At 48.0% G+C, this 10,917-nt stretch overlaps 1 protein-coding gene across 1 annotated transcript in view; it reads right to left on the minus strand.

Moving 5' to 3' along the window:
* Nucleotides 1-10,917, minus strand: part of KIF6 (kinesin family member 6) — a 399,602-nt gene that overhangs the window by 35,252 nt on the left and 353,433 nt on the right. The window contains exon 16 of the mRNA XM_007458311.1: nt 1,525-1,575. Coding sequence (XP_007458373.1) covers nt 1,525-1,575 — 51 coding nt within the window. The remainder of the gene's footprint in view (nt 1-1,524; nt 1,576-10,917) is intronic.

A 10,917-nucleotide genomic window follows, 5' to 3' on the forward strand; every position in this document is an offset into this window, starting at 1 on the left:
GGGGGGCGGGGGCACAGAGGATGGAACACCTCTTGCCCTGAAAGCCATGGAAATGATTCCCCAGGCCCTAGAGCAAAACCGCCCTTGGAATTACTTGAGTGGTATTTTCCACATCATTGTTTCTGTTCAACAAGCATCATGAAGACTGAAGAAGAGACCAGGTGACAGCCAGCGCTAGGGATGACTCCCTCTCCGGTGACCTGCACCTCGGCGCAGCTCCCCACAGAGGTCCCTGTGCCCTTCCCAAGCACGGCGCTATGAGTTAGGGCCCCGGGCAGCCCTGGCTGTGTGCTGGGGAAGGTGCTCCGCAGAATCCTGGCTCCAAGGCCCTGCCCAGGCCTCTGGCAATGGGAGGTCAAGCCCAGCACATCTGCCTGACCCCTCAGTCCCGGGGCCAACAGGGAAAAGCTCAGGCTCCATCAGTGTGTCTTAGGCTTCCTTGTTCTGTGTTTCTGATGTAATCAGTAGTTATTTGATACGATCATTGTTATGACCAAAACTAAACAACCAACCTTCCCAATAATCCAAGTTACTAGGCTCAGATTGGATTACCCTCATGACGCTGGGGCTCTACTCCATTTCCCCCCAGAGATCCTGCGCACAGGATTTCTCCAACTGCAGGTCATTCCAGGGGCCAGCTCCTCTTAAGGGGAATCCCGTTGTTTGGAACACATGAATTGCTTATTTAATCAAAGCTCTAGAAGGCTTGATCCCAGGCTAGTGGGAGAGGATATACGGGGGGGCCTGCCCAGGAGCCCTGTTCCACCAGCCTTCCAGGGAGCTGCACACTCCTCCTGGGTGACTTCCTTGGGTCACGTGTCACAACGGGGCATTTTCTGCAGACGCCCACTGCCTAAAAGGTGCCCAGGCCCTCTTACAATATCACTCTGTTGGTTTAGTGTTTGCACTATTAATGTATGAAGTGGGCCCATCGTTGTTGTGGGCAGTAAATTGCATGGGGACCAAGAGTGCCCAGTGTGGACTCAGAGACCTGGTTCAAGTCCTAGTTTCAACACTTACTAGCCTGTGACCTTGGGCAAGTCACTGAATCACCTTCATCTGGAAAAGGCACTGCACTCTTAGGACTGTTGTGAGGATGAGGAGATGTGCACATACAGCAGTGCACAGAGATAGTTCAGCCACTGGTAGCTGTTTTCATCACCAACCGTTACTGCTGCGATGAGTTAGTCGTGGTTCTAGAAAGCTCTGAGTAGGACCCTGAGGAGCTGGGACATAGGGGGTGAATTTAGGTTGGGGTGTGGGGTGGAAAAGGTCAGAGGATGAGGCAGCAGCCGGGAGGGTGGGGTGCCAGGTGCTGACAGCCGGAAGCAAGCACACAGGAGGGGGAGACTGGTCCCAGAGAGGAGGGGCGTCCCAAGAAAGCTGCACTGACCGCAAACCTCCCCTCCTTTAACCTTCCCAAGGGTTCTGGATGGGTTGTTGTTCAGCTGGGCGTGGGCTTCCCAGACCAGGTCAGCCTGTATTACCTTCCCTGTCTGCTTGCAGGCTCCACTTTGTACTCACCTAGAGCTACTTGCTGCACGTGCCGCTGGGTGATTTCTTCCTTCAGGCGACCTGTCAAAGACACAAAGGAAACCACTGGTGAGTCTCCAGTGGGCTGGAGGAAGACGTGGCCTAGGAAGCAGGTGGCGAACTAAAAAAAATTAGGTAGAGTATGAAAGACCAAGCAAGCATAGCCCTGTAGGCCCTGGATATGTGGAACAAGAGGCTGCAAAGGCTGGGACCCTGGCGTATCAATATAAGCACACATTTCACTTTTGGACCCACTATCTGTGGGTTCAGTTATCTTAGTATGTCACTCATAATCTTTGCTAGGGCTACAGTCTCTTAAACAGTTCTATGTGTCTATAATTTTTTGTTTTGTTTTGTTTTTTTCGCGGTACGCGGGCCTCTCACTGTTGTGGCCTCTCCCGTTGCGGAGCACAGGATCCGGACGCGCAGGCTCAGCGGCCATGGCCCACGGACCCAGCCGCTCCGCGGCATGTGGGATCCTCCCGGACCGGGGCACGAACCCGTGTCCCCTGCATCGGCAGGCGGACTCTCAACCACTGCGCCACCAGGGAAGCCCTATGTGTCTATAATTAATGAAAGGGGAGGCAGGATTTGATCTTTTAATAATTTATAGGATCCCTTTTAAATCCACTTCTTTCTTTTAAGCTACAAGAAACTGTGTCAAAAAATATGGTGGTTTTAGTTGATGATAACCTTAATATGAACACAACAGTTGATCATTTGGTAGGAAACACACCTAATTCCACGTTGCATCAATAAAGGTCTAGTGTGTAGATCAAGGGAGGTGAGAGCACCGCTGTACTCTGCAGTGGTGAGACCACAGTTGGTTATCTGTTCTAGGAGCTACTTTTTGTAAGGAACATTAGTAAAATAGAAAATACTTAGAAGATGGTAACTGGGATGGTGAGGGCTCGGAAACCACGCCATGTGAGAAATGGTTAAGGTGACTGGAGACGTTTAGACAGGAAAAAAAAATATTTGGAGTTACGGAGACAATGGCTGTCTTTAAAAATCTAAACATTGTTATATGGATGAGAGAACAGATTTATTTTTGTCCTACTGCTGAGGGTAAAAGTCAAGTCAAATGAAGGCAGACTTGGGGCTCAATACGAGGAAGAAACAGCTCACGACGAGGACTGTCTCCACGTGGATACAGTTGTCTCAAAATGGACTAAATCTCCTGGCAGAGCAGTGAGCCCCTTCCTGAAAATGCTCAAGCAGAAGCCGGGCAGCCATCTGTTGGGTTGTTAGATAGAGAACTCCTGCCCTGGGTAGGAGCTGGGACCAAATGACCTCCAGGCTTCCTCCATCTCTGAAACTCCGTGATGCCGTGCTTGAGGCATGGCTGCAACAGCAGCCCTGGGGTTTGTTTGTGTCCAAGCGTTCAGCACACTTGTTAAAATGTCAGCGCTGTCTGTATTGCACGTCCCATTTGGGAGATGTGATCAGGCCACTGGGGGATTCTGAGAAAGCCTGGGAACTTCATTGCTTCCTTTCCTCATATACAGTTCATTCTATGCCTCAAAGGCTACACCTGAACCGAGTTTCCAGTGAAGCAGTCACAGGAGATCTTGTCACTCCCCAAAAGTTCTAGGGCACTCCTAGAATATTATGATTGGGAGGGATGGCAGAGGTCATTCAGTTTAATTTCCCACACAATTTAGGAGTCCCTTCTACAGAATGAAATGGCCATTTCACCTCTGACTTATATGTACCCAGGCTGTTCCACTGGTTAAATTGTATATAAGGAATTGCTGATGTGCTATTGACACCTGATTCCTTGGAATTTTCCTATTTGGACCTGGTGTGTTCTCTGGAACAGCATAGAAAAGGGATCCTCTCTCATGGGCAGCGAGACCCCTTTACACATCTGACGGTGCTATGGTTTCTCCACTTAGATGTGTCCTCTCTGGGTTAAACATCCCCAGTTCTTTCAGCTCCACCTCGGAGGCCACTGTCTCCTGGTGTGTCACTGTGCAAGTCTGCCCTGCCTTCCACGTGTCCCCCCTGGAGAGAACTACGCACAGAGAGGGAGCCAAGGACTGGGTGGAAGCAATCATTGCACCCTAATTCCAAGTGGGGGCGAGTGAGAACTTAGGGAATGTGTTGGAAGGGGGTGAGGAAGCGGAAACCTAGCCCATGGATGAGTACTGGATGAGCCTGGAGCCACCAGGACCTGAAACCCAGCCCAGCCATGGCCAGAGGTGGGCTCTCTTCCCCACGTGACCCTACTGTCTGCACCAGCAGAGTCAACAAGTTGGGGGCACAGAGGTGGTGCTGGGCTGAGCCTCCAGTCTGCCTCAAACATTGCTGACTTGATGTTTAAAGAAGCACGGCACACACAGTCTTCAAATAAAAGGAGATAGTGCTGTGGCGAATGCAGCGGCCCATTTAGACACCTCTCTCGGTTTCGACGAGGTCATCGAGGGCTTTCTCACGCCCACAGTATGGAGCACCGATGCTGCTGTGGTGCCTGGCTGGTTTCCTGGGTATCTGGCGCAGGTGCCACGAGCCTCTAACGTGCCTGGGTACCACCCTCCTAATGAGACTGGACAGTGACCTGCTCCTTTAGAGCCCATACGGGCTGCCTGCCCCCCTGGAAACTACCTCCCCGACAACAAGCCTCCCCGCCAAAGAGTGTCCTCGACGGCTGGCCTCCCTGACCATGCGCCTCCCCGGCTATGTGCCTCCCATAGGTGCTCAGCCTAGTGTGTTGTGGCTTCCCCTGTTCCTACCGGAGTGACCAGGCTCCCCTTCCCAAGCCCTGGGGAGGCTATTTTGGAATAACAGGGTGAAACATTCTCCACAGATCCAGCCTGGGAAATACTGCTCATGAAAATAAAGAGGGGGGTTTTGCCACCAGGACTGAGAGTTCTATAAACTCCACAAACATAGATACCTATTCCCAGAACAATGAGCCATCCCTAGGGGTCGTGAGGTGGGTCATTAGAATGCCGCATATTGATAAAGGTAGGTGGAAAATCTGTTTAGTGATGCTCAATTCTGGCCAATTGGCTAACAATCTCCCACCACATGGCAGTTTTTGCTTTTGAGATCTTCCCAAACAAGCTTCTAAAAATAGCCTTATGGCTGATACCTAATTGCATTTTCCAACAGAGCCATTCTTCATGTGAAGGTAACAGTCTCTGTAACAGGCTGGATCTTGCAGCTCCATAGGTCTTGGCGAAAGAAGGAGTTGAGGGGGATTGCAGAATTCACTCAGCATGCAGCTCGCTGTCATTAGCACGGTGATAAATCTGCTACTTTTGGCCTGGGTTCCTGGACACATCCCTGTCCCGAGGTATGGAAAAGAGATGAACCGGAAACAGAGAACTCCTAGCCCGAGGCAGGAGATGGTCTGGGAGGGAAGCCGGAGAGGGAAGGAGCGCTCTGCTTGTAGGAGAATGGTGGTAATTAGTAATTTTGCCTCCGGTAACTTACAACAGTACATGCTGGAAACACCTTCTCCCGCTTTTGGATTCATTACTTGACAAGAGTGGAGGTGGCGGCAAGGGGTGCAGGGGTACACTGAGCTCCAGAAGAGAGGCGTGACCTTTAAAAACACCTGCGTGCAGGGTATGCACCAAGTGGTAGTTCATATGAGAGGTATTATCATCACGTAGAAGCAAAACTCATTGTTTTACAGTGACACTCAGTTTCCTGGATGAAACAATTTTCCTCAAGCTTCACACTTTATTTTGCACGCGTGTTAGTTTGAAATCGTTCACCAAGTGAAAGCTGTTTAGCTGGTCCAGAGCAGAGCCCTTCACTTATTCTCCCTTGGTACAGCTGTTGCAAGCTGTTTGTGCAGCTTCCACGATGCGGTGCCTTATTGAGGATGTTGATGTTACTGTCAAGCATTACCTATTTATTGTTCCTCCACCCTATGTTAAGCACTATGTTCTAAGTGCTATGGAACCTACAAACTAATAGAAGACTCCATCCTAGTTCAAGAAAGTTAATATGATGTGGGGGATGGCAAACAGGTGGCCTGCATGCTCTTCCTTTAAAAAGCTGAACCCACGGTTGACCTTGCCCTTCCATCGTGGATGGTTTGCTTTCCTGCTTAGTCTGAGCTTGGCTCTTCAACCCAGTACTTTGGGCAGCGATGACCAGTCACGGAGTTGGACGTGAGATGGAGCAGACCTCTTTGCCGTTTTGATTTTACTAGAAAGTAATTACAGGTGTGTAGGTGGAGAGACTTAAGTTCAAATCCCAGCTCTGCTACTTCCTAGTAGGGCAGGTTACTGAACATCTCTAAGCCTCAATTTTAGCATTTGAAAAATAGGAATAATAATATAACTGTGATAACACCTGCTTTACTCTATCTCAAGACTCGTGGGCGGATCAAGAGATAACGTACCAGCATCTGTGACACATGACACTACCTTTAGGCATCAAGGTACTTTCAGACATATTGGAAGGATACTATACTCATAAGATGACAGGCCCTGAAGGGCAAAGGGCTGAATGTCGATCAATGGTAGAGGGAAGTTCAGAGGAGGAAAAGGTGGGTTAGTGGCATTAGGAAAGGCAACATTACTAAAGGTGAGGCTTGAGTAGGTTCCGAAAAGTGCAGGGGGTTAAGGGGGCCGTTGGGAAAGGCCCAGAGAGCTGGGCCCTTAACATCAGGCACATTCATCTCCTCCTTGCTAATAAATGTTTCCAGTCACAGAGAGCTGTTGGAGCAAGATGGTGGAGGAGGCCAGGTATACATTGGTTTGGGGCAGGGATTGGAAGGAGGGCTTGAATGGGGGAGTAAGGCTGCGGGGAGACCGAGTTCTAATCATACTAGAGTCCAGGATCCTAGGTAATAATTGCCAAGGGCTTTGGACCCAGGTAAAAATCTCTTCTTCTATTTGACTATACTACTATTGTATCCCGGGAAAATCAAATGAAAATAAACTTCAGTAACAGGATTGGGGTGTGGGGAGAACACACAGAATGTTTCCTGCCTGAGGGGGCTCTTTGAAAGGGAAGGTCTAGTTAGTGGTTCTGAATTTGGAGCATCGATTGTGGCTATGACGTAGAAGCCAGTTTCCCAGTGCTCTAAGGAGAGGATTGTGATTACCAAAGGCTGGATTCCCTAAGCTGTTTGTAAGGCTATCTGTGAAAAGAATGGGCCTAGCATAAATTAAGCGTGCAATCCTTAGATGAATTTCCAAGAAACGAGTACAAAAATCATTTGAAGCCTTAAAATCAGGCACATTCATCTCCTTGCTAATAAATATTTCATCAGGCTTTATCTAAACTTGTTTGTGTAATTTGAGAATCTATTGAGGCAAGAACCACCTCTTCCCACCATAGCAATGGCGGGTAAAATTAAAAAAGAGAATATCGAGAAGACTTTGCTGGGTTAGATTACGAGACGTATTTCTGAACACCAGGAGCAGGACAGAGATGCAAAATGGAAAGTGGAGCTTAAGCCTTCAGCCTCGGGGCTCCGGTCCAGAGGCAGGAAGGAGGTTGAAAGTGCAAGACATGGTTGGAAGCTGCAGGGTGAGGAGAGACTCCCCACCACCCAGCCTGTGAGTGAAAGGGGACGGAGGAAAACAAGTGCTGCCTGATGTCGCCTGGGGCTTGGGTCACGCCCACTGCAAGCCCAAGGTGGAAGAAAGGGCAAACTCAGCCTCTCTGCTTGCTAAGCCGAGCTGCCCACTGACTCTGACCAGGTCGGCCACAGCCCTGTCCCAATACTGGCGGGAGCAGTTGCTCCAAATTGTCCTTCTTAGAGCTGCTTTTGTACTGGGGGCCTGGAGGGTCTGTCAGACAGAGAGGGATGAGCACAAAGGGACAGGGAGAAAGAGAAAGAAATAAAATGGTTTTCATTAAAAACGAACCTGCCCACCAAAATGCCAAAATATATGAATAAATCTAATGCTAAAAACAGATAGCAAAACCAGTAGTTGGGACCTGAATTTGTTATAGATGAAAAAGTAGTTTTCTGGACAGGCAGAAAAAGACATTTATTGATACAGAAGCACAGAGGGGCTGAGTTAGCCATACTCTTCAGTGTACTGCACACCACCCTCGTCAGTCTGGGCAAAGCCGTGCACGCGCGCGCGTGTGTGAGTGCGAGTGTGCGCGCATTTTTATCCCCGTGCCTCATGCCCCAGCCCTATTCCTGTGCCCTGCTTCTTCTAACAGGCACACATTCTAACTGATTTGATGCATACCCTTTTATTGTATGTAATCTTACATCTGCATTATAAGTTTTCTGTGCAATTTGTAAGCTATGGAAGTAATATTGTGCTACAGAGCTCATTCTGTTTCCTACTTATTTATCAGCACTGTGTTTTTGACATCTACCAGTTTTGCTATATGTGCATCTCGTTCTCAGTTTATAACTGCTACATACATTCCATACTGTGTACCCCCAAATTTCACTTCCCTTTCCTGCGGCTGCAACAACTAGATTGCCCCCCACTCCCACTAACAGAAATAGCGCTGTGATGACCATCCTTGAACGTGTAGTCTGGTAAGTCTGTGAGAAAACTCTTTTGCTGGGTCTCAGCAGATCAGTATATTGAATTTGAGGCACTGTTCTCCATCAAGACTTTGCCAGTCTACACTCCCAAGACAGACTTCAAAATAAGCATGTTGAGAATACCCAAAGAGATGAATGCAGGCATAGGTTTTCTTTAAAAGGAAAAAGAAATCATGCAGCAAATAGGTATAAACGAAATAAGAATAGGTGGATAGGAAAGAAATTTTGAAATGAAAACTAGAATCACTGAAACAAACAAACAAAAAGATAGAAGGAATAAGGGACTAAACCCCAGACTGGACATATTTTAAGGGTGAATTAGTGAACTGGCAGCTAATATAGAAAAACTCATCCCAAACACAGCACAGAAAGCAAGAGGTAAAACTGGAAAGAGCAGTTAAGAGTCACGGAGAAGAGACTGAGAGGTTTCATCATTTGCCTGATAAGAGTCCTAGAAGAAGGGAATGAGGCAATGGTGAAGAAGCAATATTTGAAGAGACAGCAGTTGAGATTTTCCAGAATTGAAAAAACATAAACCCTTGGGTTGACAGTGCACTCTGAGCATTGAGCAGGATAAATAAAAATAAATCGACCCCTGGACATATCATAGAGAAACTGTATAACTTCAGGGGAAAAGAGCCACTATTATCAGCTTCCAGGGGACCTGCAAAGACCAACTTAGACAACGGCCCCGGCCCCAGTGACAGCAATAGTTCCTGGAGACAATGGAGGGAAATAACTGTCAACCTGAATTTTATACACAGAACTATCATTCATAGGTGAGGACACAATAAAGTCATTTCCCAGGCTTCCCTGGTGGCGCAGTGGTTAAGAATCCGCCTGCCAATGCAGGGGACACAGGTTGGTGCCCTGGTCCGGGAAGATCCCACATGCCGCGGAGCAACTAAGCCCGTGTGCCACAACTATTGAGCCTGTGCTCTAGAGCCCGCAAGCCACAACTACTGAAGCCCACGGGCCACAACTACTGAGCATGCGCTCTAGAGCCCGCGAGCCACAACTACTGAAGCCTGTGCACCTAGAGCCCCTGCTCCGCAGCAAGAGAAGCCACCACAATGAGAAGCCCGCGCACCACAATGAAGAGTAGCCCCCGCTCGCCGCAACTAGAGAAAGCCCACACACGGCAATGAAGACCCAACCAAAAATACATAAATAAAATAAATAAATTTATTAAAAAAAAAAGTCATTTCCCATCATAAGAGGACTAAGCTTTCACCACCACTCCCCCGCCCCCATCTCCGAAAGGACTCACTGAGAGGCAGCCAAGCAAGAGAGCATGGACTCTGGAGCCAGGCTCCCTGGTGAGCAGACCAGCCGGGCCACTTGCTGGGCAAATTCGGGTAAGTTATGAATGTGCCTCAGTTTCCTCATCTGCAAAACAGGGATAATGACAGTATCTGTTGAGAGGACCGAATTAGGTCACGTACGTAAAGTGCTTGGAAGAGTGCATGGCGTATAATAAGAACTATACAAGTGTAAGTCATTATTATGATGATCAGCAAGAAGAAAAACACAGAGAAATATGGAGGATAAAGAAACAATGATGAACATAAAAAAGTAGAGTACTTAAGTAAAAATATTTAAGTAGCTACCATAAACACCCTGTGTGTATGGGTGCATGTATGTGTGAAAACTAAAACTTTAAACAGTAATAACACTGGAGCTAAGGTGAGAGACAGTCCAACAGGGACTTAAAGCAAGCTACAGCCCTGGATGTGGGTGGAGGAGGATGGATTTGGAATAACTACAGACATTGTTACACTTACTTTTTAACTCTAGAAGAATAGAAATATGTACTATAGCAGCCAAATCAATAGAGAATCAAAAAAAAAAAAATGCAGGGGAGAGGACTGCAGAGAGGGAATGCCAACATTTTAACAATTCAACACAGCAGGAAAGGAGAAAAAAGGAAGCAAAGAAGACAGTAAGAAAAAAAAAGGCATAAATAATCCCATTTGGTCAAACAATGGCAAGAGCCTTCCATATATGTGTATGTGTATAATTGTGTGTGTGTGTGTGTATGTGTGTGTGTGAGCACATGCACACCCATATACACGCTTACATCAGTGTGGAGGTGATGTGAATGGGAATCTACAAAGCTGTTACAATGGGTTAGCTGCGGATGGAAGTGGTGTGGTGGATGAAATGGGTAAGGAGGTGAGAGCCAAGCAAGATGAAAACAAAATTGCACGTCAATAAGTGTGTATGATTTATGGTTTATGTAAAAGTATATTTGTGCATATTTATAAAAAGAAATGAAAATTTAAAGACCCACTGCAATACGCTTCCCGGAGAGGGAAATGTGATGCTACTGTGGCATGCTGAAAATTGTGCTCGGGCACCTGCCACACGTGCGATGACTGCAAATACTCACAACCTGGGCCTCAGTGATAGGCTGGGGGTGATGGGGAGTGTTTCAGTTTATTTGTCAGACCTCTGTTTTTGCTCAGGAACATGATTGAGAAGGGGGGAGGATGGAGGATGCAGAGTCACAGGGAGCCCAGAACAGCAGCAGCAACCCAAGAGCTTTCCACTGGCCTGGGCTGGGGGAAGCATGTGGGACGTCTCCAGCCCTCCCTACGTGCAGAAGAAGACAAGTCCTTCCTGGGTTCCCTAGAGACAAAGGTCCGGTGACAGAGCACAGAGGGGGAGACCAGAAATGGTCTAAATGCTGGGCAAATGTTTTTAAGCCTTCTCATTCCAAAATGTTATTTCAGCTCTCCAGAATTCAAGCTGCTTCTTCCATTTTTTTTTTCTTGCGTTATGCGGGCCTCTCACTGTTGTGGCCTCTCCCATTTGCGGAGCACAGGCTCCGGACGCGCAGGCTCAGCGGCCATGGCTCACGGGCCCAGCCGCTCCGCGGCACGTGGGATCTTCCC

Source organism: Lipotes vexillifer, unplaced genomic scaffold, assembly GCF_000442215.2.
Source record: "Lipotes vexillifer unplaced genomic scaffold, Lipotes_vexillifer_v1.1 scaffold4, whole genome shotgun sequence".
NCBI classification, from domain to species: domain Eukaryota; kingdom Metazoa; phylum Chordata; class Mammalia; order Artiodactyla; family Lipotidae; genus Lipotes; species Lipotes vexillifer.